Source organism: Hermetia illucens, chromosome 3, assembly GCF_905115235.1.
Source record: "Hermetia illucens chromosome 3, iHerIll2.2.curated.20191125, whole genome shotgun sequence".
Taxonomy (NCBI): Eukaryota; Metazoa; Arthropoda; class Insecta; order Diptera; family Stratiomyidae; genus Hermetia; species Hermetia illucens.
The window spans coordinates 44,782,118-44,805,938 of NC_051851.1; the positions used below are offsets into that span (position 1 = coordinate 44,782,118).

General features: G+C 40.7%; 1 protein-coding gene across 1 annotated transcript in view; it reads right to left on the reverse strand.

The window, feature by feature from the left end:
* LOC119651003 overlaps positions 1 to 23,821 on the reverse strand; it is a 34,946-nt gene that overhangs the window by 2,702 nt on the left and 8,423 nt on the right. Inside the window, exons 5-11 of the mRNA XM_038054289.1 lie at positions 22,520 to 22,778; positions 22,286 to 22,461; positions 21,933 to 22,127; positions 21,586 to 21,647; positions 14,209 to 14,352; positions 13,764 to 14,144; positions 13,601 to 13,710 (exon numbers count right to left, since the gene is read on the reverse strand). Of these exons, the coding sequence (XP_037910217.1) occupies positions 13,601 to 13,710; positions 13,764 to 14,144; positions 14,209 to 14,352; positions 21,586 to 21,647; positions 21,933 to 22,127; positions 22,286 to 22,461; positions 22,520 to 22,778 (1,327 nt within the window). The remainder of the gene's footprint in view (positions 1 to 13,600; positions 13,711 to 13,763; positions 14,145 to 14,208; positions 14,353 to 21,585; positions 21,648 to 21,932; positions 22,128 to 22,285; positions 22,462 to 22,519; positions 22,779 to 23,821) is intronic.

Consider the following 23,821-nt stretch of genomic DNA (forward strand, 5'->3'; position numbering starts at 1 on the left):
CCGGTCCACCATCAATTGGATGGTGAACTCAGGACTTCCTTATATTAAATATGAAAAGATGTTAATAACTATCTCTTTCAAAGTTTTGTATAAAACAAAACCTTATTAAAATTGATTCACTATCTGTCTGTCTATCATACGTGATTTTCTCCAATTTTTGAAGTAGATTGTATGCAACTGGTCGGATAAGGGGTCAAACTGTGCACACTTAAAGGGAGACAGGACTCATTTTCCAACCCAAACGAAAAGTCTGGGATGAGCACTTATTTACTATATTCCATGTCTTATTCCAAAATCTGCTCAAACACTCTGCGAGTTGGGGCTTAAGAATACACTCAAACTCTTCCCTGGTTGTCGTAAGAGCCGACTAAAAGGGATAGAAATCTGTGGGCTAACAATCTGCAAATTTTGAAACTCTACTGTTACCGAAACGTAAACAACGCCTCGGATAGAGACTCTGACTACGGACTATGATTGGTTTCTGGTTTCTGTGCGCACGCCCCTCGACAACGGTAGCGGGGGTCCTCAGAATGCTCAACTTCTAACTCTAATACTTCGGTCCAGGTTAAGGAGCATTACAATTATACAATGCTACGCATCAATGAAGACTTTCGAGAAGGATGTCTTCTATGAGCAATTAAACGCGGTTCAAGGGAAGCTTCCTAAAGGTGATATTGTCAACGTGATGGGTGGACTGAATGTCAAGGTGGGATCTGACATGTGATGGGGACGCAGGGAAATGATGAGAGGTTTGTGGATTTTTGCAACTTCTATCGCCTTGTCATTGGTGGCACACTGTTCGAGGACAGAGCCTGCCATAAGGTTAGTTGGGTTTCAACTGGCCGACGCCAATCAGATCGACCACTTTCCAATTAGCAGTAGATTTAGGGGTTGTTTTCTGGGTTTGCTTAACAAGAGAGGCGCTGGCATCGGCCTCGAAGGGAATCGTCGACGGTCGGTTACGTTCGCTTGCGTCTTGCGTCCATCACTTCTCGTAGGGGTGGATAGCTGCGACCCACTAAGTACAACATCGACTGTTTGTACGACCCAGCTGTCGCTCAACAGTGGGAGAGCTTGCTGATGGAGCGGCAGATCTACTGGGTAACGCTCCTGAGAATATCGATGAGCATTGCCCTCCGGCAAAAATGCTCTTTTCTTGGGTGCTGCACTGGCCCCATCCCAAAAGAGAGTTATAAGATTTGGCTGACTGCGGAGTCGTGGAAACGGATCGATGAACGGAAGAAGTTTAAGGCTCTACTGATCGCTGCGATGATGACGGGGGTGACGCGCTCGAACTCCGATATCGATCGAATCCCGAGAAGTTCAGCGTAGTGTACGCCGTGACTAAAGAGAATTTGCTATTGCGCTGGTCAGAGAAGCGGAAGATGCCGTAGATCGTAATGATTTCAGCACTGTATATCGCATCACGAAAGACTTTGCATGTGGTCGCAAATCTTTCGATGGTCCTGTGAAGTATGTTAAGGGTTGATTTCTTATCCACGATGATGAACAATTGAAGAGGGGGAAAGAACAGTTCATCAGGCTCCTCAAACGTATTACATCCGGTGAGGTTCCTCCTCTTGTGGATGAAATGGCTAGTCCCCGTAACATGCTCTTCCAAGCAAAAGAGAAATCATTCCGGCATCAATGCAGTCAATCAGAGTTAAGCCGCTAGGCTTGACGGTCTCCCCGCAGAGTTATTTATCGCTGCACCTGCAGTTATTGCAGATCTGCTGCTTTCACTCGTATGAAAATCTTGGGAATTAGAGACTTTTCCCTAAAAAATAGTATATTACGAAGTTTTTGAAATTCATCGGAAAACTTCCTACAAAGTTTCGTAAAAATTCTGCTATTAGTATCAAAGGTATAGCAGTTCAAACTTACCAATCTCGCGTGAATTTACTGGAACTTAAGCCTTGCAAATAAGATGTTGACGTCATAATGAGCAAGGATAGTTGTCATTGGAGTAAAATGCTAAAGTGCTATGAAGAAGCTACTGTTCCCAGCCCATTCTAAAGTGTTGTGTGAAACAGCATCTTATTAGAATCAATTCAATGTCCGTCTGCCTGTCCGCCTGTCACACAAGATTTTTTCCGAAACGGCTGGAGCTATCATTACGAAATTTGGTGAGAATATGTGATCTGTAAACCGCTACATGTGCAACGGTGATGATCATTTTGTGTTGGGTTTAAATTTTTATAGGGTATTAAATGAAAGGACTCAGTTAGTATTTTTCTAAAATGATCTTATTTATTATATAGGGGAGGGAGGGCTCAAAATGTGTGTCCCAAAAAGTAAAACAGGTCTCATTTTCAGAATTTATTCAACCGAAAAATCTGAAAAAAAATCACAGTGCTGCATCTATAAGAAATCTAGGCCTCAAAATACATCACATTATGATATATGCTCCAATAAAGTTAATGATAGCATATTACAAAATATTAGAGATTTATCCGAAAACCCCCTTAAGTTCATTCTAGAAGTACGAGTGATAGTATTAGAAATAATTTTGAAAAGTTTGAAAGTAACCCAACAATTACTAACAAAGTTATAGAAGGTCATAATTTTGAATCTCATGTGAATTTATTGTGCTCTAAGACGGGCATGACGTCATCATCATATAAAGTGAACTCATATGAACGGTGGAGACAACTGATTGGCATCATCAACGGCGCAACAACCGGTATCCGATCTAGGCGTGCCCTAATAAGGAACATATACTTTGTCATGCCCTCATTGATGTGCAGCTCAAGATCGTGCGACGCCTGCTCGATCTGGATGAAGGGAGTTTGTACGTCTCGGGTGGTTCTTCCCATGATGTCGATATTGTCAGCACAGGCCAGTAGTTGGGTGGACTTGAAGAGGATCGTACCCCTTGCATTTACCTCAGCATCACGGATCACTTTCTCGAGAGCCAGGTTAAAGAGAACGCATGATAGGGCATCCCCTTGTCGTAGACCTTTGACTAGGCTGACCCTGACAAATGTGCTAGGTCAGGTAAAGGCAGCAAGATCACTCTCAAGACCATTCGACAGGCGTAAAAATAGGAAAACGACCAGTGGGAAACAGCAGAGAAGTCATTCGCAGACTAAACGAGGCCAGGGGATACAAAGTGATGAAATATTAGTATCCTTTGACGTAAAAGCGCTGTTCCCAAGCGTACCGATGAAGGAAGCTCTGCACTTGTTCGAGGAATGGATCACGACACACGAAAACTCATCCGAATGGAGGAAGAAGGCTAAGTTGTATAAAAAACTGACCTTCCTATTTCACATTCAGGAATAAATTTTATGAAACAACCTCCAGGGCAGCAATGGGCTGCGGGCCCTCTCACCTCTGCTATGCGAGATATTTATGGAGAACCTGGAAGATGAACTCGAGGAAGCTGGGGCACTCCCGAGATTCTGGATCAGATACGTGGATGACGTATTAGCAATTATTAAAAGGGAAGAAGAGGGAACAATCCTCGAGAAACTCAACCGGGCACATAGGAGCATCGATTTCATTATGGAGATCGAAAAGTAAGGGGAAGTTCCGTTCCTAGAGTTAAAAAGAATCCCGGAAAGAGGAGATTTTGAATTCGACATCTACGGGAAACCGACCCAGACACAACGAACCATCACATACACCTCAAACCACGATTTGCACCATAAGATGGCGGCATACAATTTTATGATTCATAGGACGATTACATGCTCAATGAGGAGAGAAGAAATAAAGAAATGAATTACATTCTGGAGACAGCCAAGAAAAATGGATACAACAGGAACCTCATCGAAAATCGGATCAAAAAAAAAAAAAAAGGAGGTGAACACAGAGCCTAGGCAATGGATAAAACTAACCTACTCGGGTGGGACGCAGAACATCAAAAGGCGGTTGCATAAACGTGGATTCCGGGTCATCTCGACCAGTAGACGATACCTACTTAGGACCCAGTTACAATCAGTCAAGGACAAAAAAGAGTGTAGGGAAAAAAGCGGCATTTATAAGATGTCCTACCCAGAGTGCGACAAGATTTACGTAAGGCAAACAAAACGGCTAGTCCATATCAGCGTCTTAGAACACTTAAAGGAGGCCGAATGGTGAACATATTTTTCAGAAGATATAACACTGAAGAAGGGGACAGTTGGTTTCCGAAATACGCATTTGTTTAAATTAGATACTTTTAGCCAATAAAACGGAAAAATATCTTCCAAGGCAATCTTTCATTTTAAGACTTCGGCTAACAAACAACCTCCTAATTTAAACCATCCGACATTCGATAATAACCTAATGCCAATCAATAAACGAACAATGTTCAATGGGGTTTTTTGAAGGATGTATGCAAGCACAACTCTAAATAAAACACAAGCGCTTTTCTTTGGGAACAATCGTCCCCACCTCTTATTCCTTTTGAAAGATCTCAGTTTTGAATTAAGTGAAAGGAACAACTTTGAGAAAAAAAATACTACTCCGTTGAAGGAATTTCAGTGTTACATCACTATTTTCTGCAGAATCTTAAGACTAAAATCGAGTGACTGATGTACACACCAGTGGTTTTTGTATATTTGTCAGAGTATTCATTTTAGTCTAATACTGACGTTCCATGGTGCCGCGGGAAGTTTTGTTGATTATTCCTTTCAAACTCTCCAATATTATTCTTTATGTTTCTTGTCAAATTGAGGGGAGTATTTAGTAAAATTTTAAAATATGTAATTGAAATGTTAACAATATCTAGGGACTGATCTTACGCCGAAAGAAAGTAAGACGATGGAAGAGTATTCCTCTCGCACTTATGTCAATGCGCTTTTGTACTCCGAAAAGCTGAGGGATAGTAGACAAGAATCCGGTGTGGGGTTGTTTCTAAGTCAGGTCTCTTGACTTGGGAGCCGATTTGTGACAAACTCAACAGAGACCTCCAATGTGGCAGAGAACGCTGATTTCTACAAGCAATCACACGCAGTTCCTGGGAGGCTTCCTAAAGGTGACATTGTGATCTTGATGGATGATCTGAATGCCAAGGTGGGATCTAACAACACCTTGCTCGAACGTACGATAGAAAAGTACAGTCTTCGCGACCGTAACGATGATGGTGGTCGATTGGTGGATTTCTGCATATTCCATCGCTTCAGCATTGGTGGCATGTTGTTCGAACATGGTGCTTTTGCCATAAAGTCGGTTGGGTTTAACTTACCGACACCGTACGAGCAATCTGATCGACCACGTTGAGATCTGCAGAAGATATAGTAGTTGTTTCCTGGATATGAAAACATCGATGAGTATTGGACTGAAATGAAAAATGCTCTTTTTTTGGGTATTGCACAGGCCGTCGGCCACATACCGAGGGACGTCGTAAGATCTGACTGGCTACAGTACCGTGGAAACGGATTGATGCACGGAAGGGGTTAAAGGCTATATTTGCCCTTGGAGTGTGGAAAGGCGGCCAAACGTACGGTCGCGCATCTGTCTGGAAATTAGTTGGCAAATATCTGGTAGCTTTGATGCCCGCCGACCATATGGTTTTCAGATTCGTCTTTGAAAAGACATACACTGCTGTAATCACTAAAAGAGAAGAATGGTCGATAAATAGCTATGAGTCTTTCCAGATTACAGACTTAATAATCTTCACCGACGGGTCAGGAATGGAGGGCGGGTGTTCTCGGGAAATCCGATTATGGAACTGGCCCGACCCCTCAGAAAAATTACGACCATTTTCCAAAATTACGACCATATGCTATTTCATTGGCAGCAGAAGAATAACTGCGCCAAAAATGGAGAAGTCGCGCCATTCGAATCTGTTCCGACAGTCAGGCGGCATTATCAGAACTAAACATCAGTCAGAGTTGCCATCAGGTGCTGCTGAAACTTGACCGGCTGAAAGAAACATTCCTGATGTGGGAGCCGGGACACTCAAACATCGCTGGTAATGGGAAGGCTGACAAACTGGCTCACCTAGGGTCTGGATTGACAATGGTGGAACCAGAACCAGCTTTTGGAATCCAGCCATCCACTGTCAAGTCTACTCTGCAGGGTAAAATTGCAAGGATCCACGCAGCCGAGTGAGGAAATTTGAACTCTTGCGGGCAAGCGAAAATTCTTGTGAAAAAACCTAGGGTCGCTTGAGCGCCATTTTTGTTGTCCCTTAAGAATTGGGACATGAAAACCCTTGTAGGGCTTTTGACGGGACGTTACTTCTTAAGCTACCATATGGAAAAGATTGGGGTGGTGGTTTTGGCTATGTGCAGCCAATGTGAGGAGGAGGCGGCCCTGCACTTTTTATTTCGCCGCCCGCCCTCCTCAGATCTCAGACGAAGACACCTTTGTAAAGTTTTCTTCAATGAAGAATCTGCACACTCTCTGCCTCTGGAGAATGTTGAGAACATTCACTAAAGCTTGCGAACGCCATAGGCGGGAAGTTATTGAATAGATGGTTTCCGGGGTTAGTACAATGGGCCTAACAATGGCTTGAGTGCTCGAAGCTGCGGCTCCCCCAGTAAACTAAACTACTACTAAACTACTAGTACTGTAACACGCGGACACGGACTGGTTCTCCAAGCAGAAGGGAAATCATTCCGGTCATCAATTCACTCAAATGGAGTAAAAACGCTGGACTTGATGGTCTCCTGCCAGGGTTAATGTTCACCTGCAGTTATTGCCGATCTGCCGCTTCCACTCGTTTGAAAACCTTGGGAATTCAGGCCTTCTAAGAGAATGGAAGAAGGGGATAATCATTATGGTTCCAATTTGACTGTGACAATTCGAGGGGTAACTGTGTACTCCCTTCCGTTGCAAAGATAATAGCTAAAATCATTCTGGAACACATGAAAGAACATCTCGAAGGCTTGATCGACAGAGAGCAGGCTGGTTTGACATTGACCACTTTAGATTTTCTTCACTTGTTCTTTACCAATTTTTGAACAGAGAGTGTATATCGCTTGTTCTATGGAATAGAGATATTGCGGAAAAATAGTTGTTATCAGTGTGACATATGATGCCACATGTTGCTCCGGGGTAACATCTTCTGTCAAGGTGGCATTTTGTAACCGATATTTTTTCTGTTATGAGTGACGGAGGAACTGGAGGAGTTCTAGACTATGACATCTTTCCTCTCTCACCGGGCCATGGATTTGGTCAAATGGCTCCGAATTTGAAAGGTGAGGCAAGTAGAGTTGGACCGCAAATAAACACTAACAAAACCAAGGTTGCCAGTTTGACGGGTCATCAATTATTAATCAATTTTTATATCTAGGAAACGTATCTGAGTGAAATTATGCGGTGTTTCCAACGATTAATTAATTGAAATAATAAAAAACTTGTTGTTTCTTTTTCGTTGGTGTGCAAGAATAAATATTCACACCAACGAAAAAGAAACAAGTTTTTTATTTATTTTTATTTCAATTAGGAAACGTAGTTTCTGGATGGAACTGAGTGTTGCCTAACAATTGATTACAATGTTGCTCTCAGTGCACATTCAGATTGCAAAAATATTTATACAAGCTTCGTTATATTAACGTCATCCACCTCCTTGAAACTTTCTACTCAGTTCACCACAGATAATACATACAAAGAACTGCACACAACTATTTCTGAAATTTTATTTGCTATATTTAGAATGTATCGAGTCCCTGGCGATCTGAATTGGTGCATTTGATGACGATGAACTTAATTGAATATGAAGTGTTGCTATAGAAACAAATGTCAAGCATCTCGTCGTTGTGAATATTCCAAGAACGGATTTAGTTGGGTGGAATCAACGTCATAGTGCATTTAGGCCAAGAAACCACCCTCCAGTCGCTGAGATCAATAACTTATTAATAGACATAAAAAACATGCAAGGTCATGTGATATAAAAGATTTTTTGAGTGCAAAATTCCAAAATGAGGACTCCAAAAAGCTTGATTAATGAGGTTATAGTAAGTAAAATTTGTGCCTTTCATGAGAATGGATTGCACCTAAGGCAACGTAGTATCACACTGGAAGTAAAATATCTGGCAGATTAAATGTCTGTTCATATGGCGAAAGATTTTTTTCTAAGGATATGTTAAAATACGGAATCTCGCTAAATTTCCTAAAAAAGAGCAGTTTTAAAAAACTGTCGTTGAAGTTCGAAAGTTAAGTGTTGTCGGATGTGTACAGTTCCAAGGAAGGGGAAAATTTTAAATGTTAACTTTATTTAAGGTGAATTGAGATTCAAAATACAAGACCTAGTTACCGGAGCCATTGTATTGAATGGTGAAGGTACGGTAATTACTATATTAATTTAATGAGAAGTGGATCGAAGCAAAAAAGATGGAGTATAGGCTAATGAAAACGTACATCTCGAAGAAGTTACAAAATCATCACTTGAATCGTTAAATTGATACGGAATTTGTGTTGTGCTGAAGGTCAACCGCATTCAGATATAAGAATCTGACGGGAATTCGGTATACTTTATTGACCATCCGAACTCACGTGATAGCTGTAGTAAACAATACTGTGAATATATTATTCCATATAGTAACCCGGAACAAGTTTTTGTTTGAGGTGAATAGATTGGCACCATTTTCCAGTCATGTGATCAACAAAGTGTTCCTCGAAAACAAGTCGGTTATTATCGGGTAGTCCCAGATTTTAAAAGGTATATTGAACTTTGAGGGTCCAAAGTGCGAAAACGAGTTATACCTTTTTTTTGTTTGTTCATGATGTTGTCTGAGCTAATGTTCATTTAAATAAGCTCAGATTAATATTAATGGGCAAGGAATTGTTTATTTATTCGACTTTTTCTGCGCAATGTATGGATGACATCGCGGCTAGGAATGTATGTACATTTAATTAATTGCTTATTCTTATTTGAGTTTTATGCAACTACCTTTAGTCTGTAGCTATAATACTTGAAATATTTATATTAGATTAGAGTAAACAGCTATCAGCATATTTGCAGCCAGGGATACATATATGGCACACCCTAAGAAGGTTTTCTTTTCTTAAGATTTAGACTGCACTAACTAAACCCGAATGTCTGAAAAGAAAGCTATTTTGATATCATCACTTTGTTATTAACTTTGTTAATAGTAGTCATATCTGAGGAATTACAAAGCCTGAAAAGTATCTTGATTAAGTGCATATAGTCGACTATCTCAGAGCCTAGCGAATATGATGGTACTATGCACTTAAATTAACTTTGGTAGGACATGCAATAAGCCAAAAGGCGGCAAAATGGGATCACAAAACCGGATCCTACACATCAAACTATTTATCCATGTTAAAATCCCAGATCCGTAAAACCTCGCTTTAAAGCAAAACTTCATAAATGAAATGTTATATTAAAGGTATACATATGTTAACGGACGAACATCACTACCACTAGTTTCGACCACGCGGCTTGTAGGAGAGACGTGAAGCGGCGTCTGATGCCTCTACCCTGGTGCTTAGCCCAAAAAGAGGGGTTCGTAGACCAAGAAAAATAGGGGGAAAGTTCCTCAATTGGCACGGCTTGTTATCATAGTCCAGTCATAAAAGTCGAAAATCGGGTACGATCTCTGAATTCATTCAGTCAAGATCGTTTGACATGAAATTTGGAGGGGGGGTAGAGGGTAGCATAAGAAACAAAAGTTATATAGCGCCGATGTGGCATCCCCGGAGGAGTGTGGCACCCCCCTCCAAGGTGAACATTTTTTTTTTTCGAGGTAACCACAGAAATGGATTAAATGGTCGATTTGAAGCTAAAAATGTTTAGTGAACATTTTTTCAATACGAACACGAACGAAAGTATATTAAATAACAAAAAGAATGGATCTTTTTATTTTCTGTAGGTACAATATGGAGTTATGGCAGAAACAGTTTTCTGGGTCAACTTCTTACCTCTCTACTAGAGCTTTATCATGCCGAAATGTTGTCTTGGATATGTGATTTACTTCCAATTTGCGGTCCTCTACCACGATTTTATGAATTTTTTCAATCATTTCGACAGTTGTGACCTCAACAGGGCGTTCGGAACTTGATGCATCGTTCTTGCGACCATTTTTAAATTCGGAAAGTCACTGTTTGACTTTTGATATTCAACAGGGGAGATCAGCCTTTTAGTATTTAATCCATTTTGACAATAGCACGTATCTCCCTTTTCTCCATTTTCACGTACACAACGAGTCGTTCTCTTCGCGTATACTAACAGAGCAATTGACCTGAAAGTTCCCATATAAGCTAATCACGGATAAACATGTAGAATAACAATAATAATAATCGTTGCGCAACAATCCACATTGGATCAGGGCCTTGAAGTGTGTTAGAGCACTTCATTCAAAACCGTAACGGTACACTACAGGATTACAGTACCCTGTAGGAGGCAATGTGGTCAGCATTGCGCTCGCCCGAGTTTATTACCCTGACTTGACTCAGGTACTCATTTATAGCTGAGTTGACTGGCATCCGACGTCAAATCGCGATACAAATTCCACTGCCACCAGTGAGATTTGAGCCGCGACCTTCCGTATGACAGCCTTATGCTCTAACTAATCAGCTATCCGGACAAACCGACCTTCTAGAGACATTTCTTAATCAGCCTCGAACGTTTCACCCAACCCTCATATATACACATAAAGCATGAGAGAAAGAAGCAGATATTTTGAAGAAAAAGGTGCGTTGAGCTATATGCACCGGCTGCTCATTTTTAAAACCGAATTTGAATTTTACGTTATGAAAGACATATGTATGTTCAGAGGTATTCACTATCAAAGTAAATTAGTTTTTCCAAAAATTGGACCTTTTAAATAACGGCAATATCCTCATGTCTTTTCAAAATTTTTCCGTTGAAAATGAATCCTGTCTAACTTTGAATTTGAATTGTTCAGTCATTTATCATTACTCTATTTCGTAATCGATGTCAAAATCAAGAAATGCTTGAAAAGTATTAACCAAGCCCTTTTATTTGATATGCTGTATGGCTATTTTGAAGTGGGTGGTGATTTCACCGTTTGCAGATTTGCGTGTAGTTTTAATGTCCGGACAGTTCAATGGTTAGAGCACGAGGCTGTCGTAAGAAGGGTCGCGGTTAAAATTTCACTGGTGGGAGTATATCGTGACTTGACGTCGGATATCAGTCGACTCAGCTGTGAATGAGCACCTGAGTCAAATCAGGGTAATAATCTCGGGCGAACGCAATGCTGACCACATTGCCTCCTACAGGGTACTGTGATCCTGTAGTGTACGGTTACGGTCTTGAATGAAGTGCTCTAACACACTTCAAAACCCAATTGAATTGTTGCGCCAACGGTTATTTTTATTTAATGCGTGTAAGTTATCAGGTAGCTTGGCTGTGTGTGGATGAGCATGAATCTGATCTGCGTGCATCTTGATTGCATGTCCATTTTTTGAGTGTTGGCAAACTTGCTTGATGTAAGTGGTCCGCAGCAGTTGATCAGCCTGCAAAACAGTGGGAAGCGGGACTTCATCAGTGGCATTTGTTTTTACTAAGAACTGGCTATTTGACGAACAGCTGAGTTAGCTGTATTAACAATCTAGGCAGTGCATAAAACGGAATGCTGTGGGATTGATTCATTTGTTCGTGGGAAAAAGCCATTTCACGATTAAGGATCGATTATTCGGGAGCAAGCAGACTATCTACAGGAGGAGCAAATCCAGCAGCGAACGGGCGCAGAATCTCATTGTCTACCTTTCGGGTAGGTACGAGGTGGGTAAGTAACCCATGTGGTTAATGTATTGGTTTGTCGATGTCGCCTAGATGGTTTTTTTTTGTGTGCGCTTCCCCATCTCATGCCAACAGGCAATGGATGCATCCGAAAGATTGATCTTGGATGCATCACTTATCTGCTCCCCACTTCTTAGTACTGCAAATGTGTATTAATTGCGGAGAACGTTGCGTGTGCTTGCCTTCAGCAAATTCCTGTTGAGAAATTTTGAAGCATCATTCACCCAGTAATTCTATTAAAATCCGTTACCATTAATCCGCAATGAATTTTTAAGGAAGCTTTGCCTTTGGTTCCTGTTGGGATGTGGGAAGCCATAAACCGCTGTGCAATGTCTATTGTAATGACAGATGCTGCCACCTGCTTGCATCCACCAATGCATTCCATCATATACACGGTACTAATATAAGCCCTTATGTGCAGAATTTTTGTCGTGCAAGCCCCATCGCATTCGAAGATGTGCAATGATTTTCCATTGCACGGCAAATAATGCGTTAGGAATTGAATTTCCTGTATATAGTCTTCTTACTCGGGAGGTAATATGTTTTTTAATTAATTCGCTAGGGATGGTCACCTCTGATCATTACTATCAGCAACGTTTTATGGCAATAGTAAACATATGAGCTAAACCGGAGATTGGAGGAATTTGGATCGAGACGTGCAGACTTAGATGCTCTTCCACTGGCACTAACTTCCATTTCCTAAACATCAACAAGCCAACCTTCTTCAAATCGCCCTAAGATGTCAACAAAAACTTTTCTATTTCGGATGTCTCAAAAAACCATTCGAATACTGATTTGGTACTGCGACACTATACCCAACGATATTCCCAATGGCCACATCTTTATTCAAAGTAACATGGCATAACGTAACTCGACCCTGCCGACTGGACATATTCAACTTGAAATTAAACTGAGCACAGTAACTCGCTCTTTCTGATTCAGAGGATATTATGAAATCGGTAAATGAGCAGATAGTCTTGCCCACTTTCCCATCCCAACGGAAAAGGTTCTGTCAAAAGTTCTGATGGAAATCCGAGCTGAACCCTCTTTTTAAAGCAAAACAAGCCGCATACAGTATGTTCAGGAGAAGACGCAATACTGAAGGCTTATTTTTCTGCAAACTAGAGAAAAATGGAATCAGGGAGGTAAGAAGGCGACAAGGGTTGTGTGGAATAATATCTGATATTCATAAACAAACAGTTACAATCCCGAAGAGTTTCGAGAATCCATCAAAAGAGTTCGACCCCTACGCAGTGGCAATGGTCATCTGGAAAACTGGGATTCCCTTTGCTGTGTTACTATTCACGTCTGACAGGTTCAACAGCGCTCCAAACAAATATAAAAGCGCAGTCAATACGAGAGGGATAGAGTGCCACCTAGCCGTACACACAGTGCCTCAATTCGCTTGGGAAATGATCCTGTCAGGAACGTTAAACTAGATCTGTCTGAAATTAAACTTTTGTCAAAATGATTGGAAATCAAAATAGTACTAATTCTGCGAAAAGAGAATAATCTAAGTGATCTCAATCAATTTCTCCTTTGAGTGCCTTTGTTAAGTTGATCAGTGCCACGATAAAAGCTAGATTTGTCCCCTTCAATGAGGATCACCGGTATACGGGCACACTGCCTTCTTTAAGGTCAACGTATATCGACGTAATTCACTGATTGCATATGGCTTCACAGTTTCAAGTTTTCAACCAAATTTTGTATTAACAAGTACCACCATTTCTGAGAAAAGTACGTTTGACAGTAAACCAATTTTGAAAAGGACGAAGGATACAGAATACACTCACAGTTTTAATTGATCGACAATACTTTATGTATTCCCGGAATTAATAAGGATTTATGCTCTTGGACGAGCAATAAATTGTTGGTTGCTGTTCGCGCGTATTTATATTAGTACAAATATCTAAACCAATATCTGCATTCAAAACTTACCATAAATGGAAACTCTCCAATCTGCGTAGGCGAACCTCCCACTATAGTTCTCATAAAATCCTGCCGTTTAACTCTGTTATTTGAATTTGAAGAGTAGTACTGCTGACATTCTAATTGTTAAATATATTAAAAAGATTCATTTTTAAAAATTCAAACTTCTTACTTTGTTGACTAATGCTCGGAGATTGGTATTGTTGATTAAAGCCACCATGTCTATTATTTGGTAATTGTGGAAGCCAGGGATTTCTGCTGCCTTCGTTGGGAAATGAAGGAAGACCACCGTCTGGCGGCAACCAAGGGTTTGTTCCATCGCGATTGAATTCATTTGGAGGGTTTGGTCTGCCATTGCCACGGTTGAATCCGCCTCCACCTTGTCTTCGTATTGGTCGCGGGCAGCAAATAATCGGTCCAAACATGCTATTGGAGCAAAGTGTTGTCTGCCCCAAATTAGATATTTCGGGACATTCTGAGAGTAAACGACACTTTCCAGGGCTGCGATTGCTCAGAACACATTCAGGACGATGTCTTCGACGTTGGCCGTTCACTATTGAAATTTCATACAGTTCAACCTAACTTTTTCGTATTGGAACAAATATCGGATAAATTACCATTAGCACTCATTAATATCACCACTAATAATAAAATCAGACTCGCGTTCATTTTTAAGTATACACAATCACTTCTTTTCTGTGCAAAAGCATAAAGTAAACTAACGTCTGTTAGAGCCAAGAATATCTTGAGGCCGAGAACATCTGATTAGTAGGACTAAACAAGTTATTTATGAAGATTTATGAATCAAATTATGCAAACTGGTTATATCAGATGTGGATGCCGAAACCAGAAAATTTAGGAAAATCATATATATATATATATGTACATATTAATGGTTCCACTAAACTATATTAAACGTCTTTGAGGAATAACTTTGTCCATTTATAACACATTGTTAAAACGGAAGTAAATAGAAATGCTATTTGAATAAACAAATGTTGTTGGGACATGTGAGTACATACGAATATTTAGAATTTAAAAGAAGCAGCCAAAAAATTGATCTTGATGTTGAGTTGCTGCATTTGCAGATTGACAAGACAGCAAAGGTGGATTTAGCGCCGGGATCGGGCGACATCCAATCGGTACCACCGACAACTGAAACCATGTTTCCTACATGCACAAATTGATCGATGCCTTCGATGGTGTGCCTATTAATGCCAATAGGAAGAGTGGGAGGAGCCGTGTCTTCAGTACAACTCCACTTGTCCCTCTTTCTAAATACAGAGCCATTTGGTCAAGCCTCATGGCCCGGTAAGAGAGCAAACAGATGCCATCAGCGTAGTCGAGGTGTTTGAGGGAAGATTTCATCGTCCAATGAAATCCTCAACATACTCCGGACAAGGCAGGATGAAAAACGTCGCCAATAACAAGAAGAAATAATATTGGTGACAAGATTGAACCCTGGCGTCAAATACCTCGGTGTAGCACGTGAGCAAAACATGCAGCATAGTAGCTATTAGTTTCTCCGGAATGCCCTTATTGTGTAGAGCACGTCAGTCGGAAGCCTTCTTGTAATTGATGAAACGTATTGTTCCAAAATGGCTCTTAAATTGTTGATGTGGTTAATGCAGGTGGATCTGGAGCGGAAGCCAGCCTGCACTCTGTCGATCGAAGTTTTAGATACTCTCGGAAGAGTTTCGGGATTATTTTATTTATCTTTGCGACGGCAGAGAGCACGCAGTTACCCCTTCAATTATCACACTCAAAGTGGATGCCCTTCTTTGGAATCTTCTTCCATTATCTGGAAAAGGTCTTGGATTTCCAAGATTTCTGCACGAGGGGAGACTGGAGGCAGCGTTTAATAACTCTGCGGGGAAACCGTCAAACCTAGCGGCTCGCTTTCGTTTGAGAGCATTGATGCACGAGATGATTTTTCGTCTGTTTTGGACTAACAGTGCGTATCCGCATGTTACCCGCCACTATCGTTACGGTCGCTAAGATCGTCCTTTCTCATCACATGTCCGAGCAAGGTCTTATCAAAGCCCACCTTGGCATTCATATCGCCCATTACGGGTGTGTGTAATTGCATGTAAAAAGTATCATTCTCCACCATATCGAATATAATTGTACAATTGAGATGCTCCTTAACCTGGGCCATAATCTTGGAGTCAGAACATATTTTTTTTAAGAATTGCGGAGTCCTAAGTCCGCATCCACTTGATGTCGGACCAGACCAAATGGGGAGCAACTTACTCCCTCTTTTTTTGGTCCACGGACCCCTCGTTAAGGGTTTAGCACCCAAAATTTCAAAATGTTAGGCGGTGATGGCTTTACGGTTTCTTATCTGGGCAGAAGCAAATCGTCAGACGCTTGGTCCAAAGTATGAGCGGATTTACGCTCAATATAATTTGTAGTCATGTTGTATTCTGCCAATTATATAAAGGAGCACTTAACATATGCGAGTCACTTCTATTACTCTGCTCCCAGGGCAGAGATGAGGCAGCGTCTAAAGATTTGCCTCTGCCCTGGTAAGAAACCGTATAGCCGCCACCGCCTAACACTTTGGAGTCAGAAAACTATCAGAAACCAGCTCGCAAGTGAAGAAAGTGCGTCTTTTGGTGGCCGTCTGAAACAACCCGACAACGTATTCGCGTCTGTTATCACTTGGATTTCCAGAGTATAAAAGCACATTGCTGTAAGAGGGAGAGGATTACTCTTCAGAGTCCCACTATCATACTTCGTTAGGCACAGAATGTCCAGCTTATATCATTGGAATTCTCGCTCAAAGTGGAGAAAGAGAACATTTTCGGGACCCTCGATACCATTGCCGAGGAACGTGCGCACATTCCAGAAATCAGTCATAGTTCGCGTTCGATAACCAGTCTTCGGGGTGATGTTAGCCTCTATCTGACACATTGTTGACGTTTCAGCAGCAGTGAAATTTACAGGTTCCATTCTATAATAGTATGATATTGACATTCACTCTTAAATTACACTAAATTTCCACAAAAGAGACAACTTTGACCTATTATACTAGGGTATGAAAACTTTTGCGTATATCTTATATAAATATATTTGATTGGACATTTATCCCATTTGTAATGTATGTTATGTCGGACTATTCCGTGTCTGTGAAAGAAATGATCACTTTACAGCATCGTTCCCTATTGCATTAAATGTGCATTCCTCCTTATTGCACTGAGCTTTGGAAAGGACTAACCGAGACCTTTCATTTGTTACCCTGCATGACTATATTCAGTGAAAAAAATGTTAAGACCCTCTTTTACATGTATGGGGATCCTGCCTCCCCTTATACTCAACGTAGAACGATGTTACTCATTTCATGCGTGAGCGTTGATAGTTTCCACCAAATTTCATATCAATCGGAGTAACTGCTCCTGAGAAAAGTGCGTGTAACCAGCAGGCATGCAGGATAGGACTGATAAATGGACGGATTGACCGACAGACAGTAAACCGATTTTAATAAAATTTTGTTTTATACAAAATCTAAAAAATTTTCCCTGGCTTGGAAAGTATTAACTATCCCCTTTCATTTGGTACCCCAAATGACAAAAAAATGTGCAGCTTCCTCTTGCATGTATGACTTTAAATCCAACATAGAACGATATTACTCACCGCATGCGAAGGGATTCACAGTTCCCAGCTTACCGCTAAATTACGTATCTATAGGATTAACCGTTTCTGAGAAAATAGGTGTGACAGACAGACAGCGATCGTCAGTGAACTGATATTAGTAAGATTTTCTTTTACACAAAACTTAAAAAAGAAGGAAAATTTTGAAACTAACGGTAATGCAGACACCTTTCCGAGGTCCAGGTGGTCAACTCTTTCCAGTCCCTTGAATTTTCGATGATATAAGGTTCTTTTAGCCATTGTGTTGCGTTGAGTCATCAGTTTTAGCAGAACACTCGATTTCATCCACTAAAGTTTTAGCCTCCAAGTTTTTTGGAGACCAACGCTGCGGAAATGCCAAGGAGCATCGGATATACATCTCAGAATTTTATCCTGAGATCGCTGAAGCAGGTTAATATTGGTTGTTTTGGTTGAGCCCCACATTTGAATCTCATAAATTCATACAAGCTCAAGTACCAATTTATAGATCAACAACTTACAGTCCAGAGTGGTGATTTTTAAGGTTTTCTGTAAAACAAAACCTTATTAAAATTGGTTTACTGTCTGTCTGTCCGTCTTTCCTTTTTTTTTGAGGAGGTGGAAATCTTCAAAAGACACTGGTCTGGGCACACTAGTGTGTGGCATTTTTGCCCACTAAAACCACCCCAGACTCCCTCCCTGCCTCGTGGAATAACCCTAACGTATTACATCATGGGCGGAGTCAGCTCATTCTAGCTTAATCACCTCTCTTCTATACGCTGCGTACATGCCGCCCATTTCTCTTCTCCTCTGCCTTTAGCAGTTTATTATGGATAGATGCGATCATGAAGTTGACCGCATCCCAATTCTCTTGTTGTGCTACCATTTTCGGCACCAGAATTTCTGGTACCAGTGCCTCTCCTAGAGCCTCCTCTAGATTCCTCCTTTCTTACACAAATCTCGGACAGTGGAAGAATACATGCTCTTGGTTATCTGGGAGCCCGTCGCAATTCGGGCAGTCGGGTGAGGTCTCCAATTTAAACCTGGACAGATATTGGCGATATCCTCCGTGCCGCGTGAGAAACTGGGTGAGATTATAATTAATCTCACCGTGTCGTCTCTCCAGCCACTCCTTGATGGCAGGAATGAGCCTGTGAGTCCACCGACCTTTTCTCGAGCGTTTCCAGCGCTCTTGCCATCTAATTATGGATCTTTCCCTCTCAGCGTTCATCGTCTGCGATAAGGGATAGATTGGCTTCGCATTGTATATATTTGCCATCTCGTCTGCCAAGATGTCAATTGGTATCATTCCAGAGATGACGAATGCTGCATCATCTGAGACAGTCCTGAAGTCAGAGCTACCCTCAGAACTGTCCTTCTGAAATCTTTCTTGGTTTCTGGCAGGATGGGTCCTTGCCTTGTGGTTGGACATACGTCTCAAAGAAGATTGCCTGGTGATCGCTGTGGGTGTAGCGTTCGCTGACGCACCAGGATATACCACGCGTCAGCGCAGGGCTTTCAAAGGTCTGATATACAACCGAACCTGACTCCCCTTCCATATCAGATCCGAACGTGGTCTGCTCAAGTAAATTTTAAGCGACCCTGCAATGATTGAGGTTTATTTGAATAAATATCAATTTCTCATTGTAGTGAACACCTTCCTAAATCCCGGCCATTTATCATATGCCATATGTCGGTTATCCTGTCCCTCTTTTACTTCGCACAATAGGCATTTGGGATCCCTATTACACTCCCGGGCAATATGGGCCCCAAGCTGGGTGAAGAGTAATTCCTCTGGATGAGGACTCTGGTCTCTATATGCTCCGCCAGGGTTCCTCCTTTTATACCCTCCTACACTTTTTGCGTGTATTGACCTTGCCTGTACCTTATCCTTTACCGCCTTTGACATTGGTGGAGATCTCAAAGTCGACGAGCTGCTTTTGAATGGATCTCTTTCTTGGGCTTGGAGTATCTCCTGCTGTCGCGTATCTTGGATATATTCGATGGGTGTTACCACAGTTTTTGTCATCCAACGATCTGCCTTCAGTTTATCTTTGTTTGGTCTTGTTCCCGGTGTTCTCAGTAAAATCGTACTTCGCTTGAACACCTCCTTCTCTAGATCCAAATCACTATATGATGCTATATGCCAAGGTGGCCAAGTTATCCACCACTGAGCCACTGCGGTCGAGGGATATCGACGACCGGGAGCCCGTTTGTTCGCTCCCAAAAGCCGAATTTGAGGAAAGGTCCCCATACATGCAAAAGGGGGTGTACATTTTTTTCACCAAATATAGTCATGTGGGGTATCAAATGAAAGGTCTTGATTAGTACTTTCCGAAGCTGGTCTTTGTTTTGATATTTGTTCGAAAGGTGGGGAGTGCGGGAGGTTGATCATCTCTATAACGGACCCATTCTCAGAAACTACCCAATCAAAAAATTTGAAAAAAATCAGGAAGCTGTCACCATATGGTGCCTAGGCTCCGAAATACCTTCCATACCGATATCCTTTCAAATAAAGTTGATAATAGTACTGTAATTTTTAGTAATTGACTGAAAAATCCCCCTTTAGTTCATCCCAGCACCACGAAATGCAGTAATGTAGGCTATAACATAGAACAGGATCCTACCGAATTTGGTAGAAATCGTACCATTACTAACAAAGTTATAATAGGTGAAAGCTGTCGCTTCCTTGCAAATTCAAGACTTTGAGTGTCGATATCACTTGAACGTGGGTATTTTCACATAATATATGCATATATAACGTGTTACGTACTAATGGGACAAATGCACACCCAAATGTATTTATAAAAGGAATACACAAAACCTTTCATACCTGAAGCGTCCAGCTTCCGGTTTCCCGACTTGTTTAATTTATAATTTCTCAACTTAAGTTAGAGTTGTTGTTTCTATGTGCCATTTCCAATCTTTTATCGAGATGCATTCCCAGGTATTTAAAGTCATTCAATGGGGATTGTAAATGCTGTCGATCATCATTTGAGGACAATTTATTTTTCGCAAAGCGAATGTTATTTGCATACACTTCAACTCGTTGACTTTCATCCTCCACAGTTTTCTACTTCACTTAGATACCATTTCAATTGCAAAGAAGCCAGTTCTGGGTTTGCACATGAAGGTAAGATTTCGGTATTGTCAGCAAAGGTAGTTGTGGTGATTAGCTTGCTAACAGGAAAATTTGTCATGTAGATAAGGTGCAGTACAGGATCGAGTACAATTGTAGATTGTTTGCGCCATTGTACATTGGCATGGTATTCCTTTTGAAACCCCAAAGTTGATTAGGCCTACAGTTTTGTTGCTGTCAATGGGTCAGTAAGTCGGTTGACCTGCAGCTATGTGCCAAGTTTGCTGCCTATGACTGCCTCAAACAGTTTTTAAAATTTAGGAGAGACTAACCTTGAACCTCACTGGGTATGCTTCGGATTGAAACCTTCAGGGGCAATCAAATTGTACCCTAGAGTTTTAAAGAACTAAGTTTACTGTTCCCGAATTATTTATGCCGGAGGGACTATAAACCGATGATATAGCAAGTTCTCCTGACCATATCTGCAGGCATACCGAGGTTCCTTACTGGTCCTTACTGGTTATTTCCAGTGGATAGTGTTTGAGTGACGTTTAATCAAAATCGCTCACTTGTCTCTGGTGTTGTGTCCAGAGCGTTTAGCCAATATAAACACAGCTGGAAACATTGAATTTTTTAATTTTTTTCGTGGAGCCAATTTCTGGTATTAGAAAAAGATCAAGGTCATGAGGTCGAAAGACAAGGATAACTTCAACTCTGGATTGGCTTTGGCCGTTCGCTTTCCAATGGGCAATTTTGATGGTATTTTTTTATTCAAAAGAATCTACGACATCATATTTTGGATTTTTATTAGTTCCTGGATCATAGTGCTGACAGTATCCATCAGTATATTATTCGACAGTGTGGAAAGAATCGGAGATAGTTCTTACTGCGAACTATCAGTGGCCGGCTTGTCTCGGCCGTATTCTAGAATGAATAGATGTGGCTGGCAACTTATTGGAGCTAGACAGAATTTAAGTTTTAGGCACGGTGTTTATTTGTTATTGTTTCTATCTCTGAATCGGCATCGCATTTTGCTTCAGAGTTTTATGGATTTCGCATCCTCCATCATCTTTTTCTTCAACCTTTGTCCCGTTCACAAGCGCGGTCGGCTCGTCGTGATCTGTTTCGCAATATAGTCTGCATTTACTGTATTTTCTGGTTGTAACGTCTTTTCTATTTTTGGTGCATAGAACTGTTTTATAAAATTCACTGCAGATTTCGCCCACAATTGATAGTGTACAATATTATCTGGCGTAGCCAACTTCCTGACAGTGCATGCCCTGCACAGTATCATTGTCGTTACGTGGTTTCTCGACTCTGATTCTCTTGAATTGTGAATTTCTCTTTTTCCTAATTTGTGAACCTCTGGATTTAGTTTGAGTTTGAATAAGGGTATTTTGTTTCCTTTCATTATAACACTGACTGATTTAATTGCATATCCTATCCGCTCATATCATTCGGACTACTCTCCGGTTCAATACCCCTGATCACAACCCATAGGCTTTTGGTGCTCTGCTGCTGGTATTTGTAGTATTGTCTTTTGTTGCGAACTCCTTGGATACCTTTCTAGACTGTCCTCAGACCAGATTTGTTATTTTGTCTCGTTAATTTCTCCATTTTAAATGGGGGCAATGTTGAAATGTCGTTTACCGTGAGTTTTGAAAGCATTGCTGATTTTCGACGATTGTGGACTGCCTTTGAATAATAGTGATATAGCGATCAATTCCAGTTTTTTTCACAATAGCCTTAGCTGACGATGAAGTAGGTGCTTCAGGGTTATCATTGTTGCTATCAAACTCATTTACTTTTGTTTGCCTTGGTGTTAAACTCTCGCGAGCTTTTAGTCTTTCAATAAATTCATCCTGCGTAGAATTGAAAATCAGAACTTTTGCATAGAACTCGGTAGATGGAAGAAATATATGAAATATTTTTTAATATCAATTACACTGTCAATTGTAAACATTAGGAAATACTAAATATATAATATCACATATTACAGTTACAAATAATATTCGGGCCAAACAATGCGTTCTATCCAGTCTAAATAAGAATGCACTCTAGTGTAAACTCCTGGTAACGGTCCCAAGCAACCTACACCAAAGGATGTAATGCCGACCAAATAATCTCTACCGCGGAAAAGAGAATCTGCTTTAAGTTGTAGTGGACCTCCAGAATCACCCTTAAATCACAAGTTACTTTATATAATATTTATTTTGAAGGAAATTGTAAAGCTTTACCTGACAAGTATCTCGCTTCTTTTCATGATCCTGTGCACAAATTTGACTGTCAATTATTCCATTTAGCAATTCTTTACCTTGTCTTATAGCAAACTCCGCTTTACATTGATCTTGAGGAATATAATTCAAGCTGCCAACATATAGTTCATTTGCCTGTGGACCTCCAAAGCTTGTGGTTCCAAATCCCATTGCCAACAAGTCTGATGTAATAATATCTTTTATTGGCCACAGGCATATTGGTTTTAAACCACCGAGAGAGCTGGAAAATTAATGTTACGTCTCCTTATTAAATAAAATTATGGGATTTTCACTTATGTCAGGATTATGTCAGCTCAATGTGTAATCCAGTTCATACATACATCTAATTATTGTTCACTAAAATTGACCTAAGTTAATTTTTTAATATTTGTGGCGCTCCCATAGTGCTTGAAAAAGCCTTTCGCTCGAAATCTTCAAAGATTCAACCTTGGTAATGGTTTTATTAAATTCAAGTTTCCATGCATCGAATTATAGATCAGCTTAACGCAGCTAGAGTGACAATCAACTACGATTTCTAGACTTCGCAAAAACTCTGGATTCACTTTTAAATGTATGTATGTAATCTGTCGGAATACCACGTTTTTAAGGTTTTGTGTAAAACAAAATAGAGGGGGTTCCCATACATGCAAAAGGGGGGTGAAAAGTTCTTTTTCCATCAAATATAGTTTTCTGGGTTGTTATTTTCCGAAGATGGTCTAGCTTTCACATTTATTAAGGTGGGAAGTCCGAGGGGTCGAAAGTGATCATTTCTTTGAGGGACACATTCTCAGAAACTACCCTCCCGAGGAAGCTGAAAAAAATCAAGAGGCTGCCACTATATGGCGCCTAAGTTTTGAAATACTTTCCATACCCATATCTGTTCAAATAAAGTTCATAATAGTATATAATTTTTAGTAATTGTTCATCCTACACCTTGCAGCGATGTAGGCTATGACATAAAGCATGATCCAACTAAGTTTGGTGGAAGTCCCACTATTACTAGCAAAGTTATAATGGATCCAATTTGTCACTTCGTTACAAATTCAAGACTATGGATGTCAATATCACTCGAGAGTGAATATTCTCACATAACAAATGCATATATGACGTGCTACGTGCTAGTGGGACAAATTCACACTCAAATGCCTTTATAAAAGAAATACATAAAACCCTTTGATACCTGAAGCGTCCAATTTCCGGTTTCCCCACTTGTTTGAATTGTAGATATTCGTTCAATTCGTCATAAAATTCATGATCTTCCAGATACCACGGGAGTATTCATAT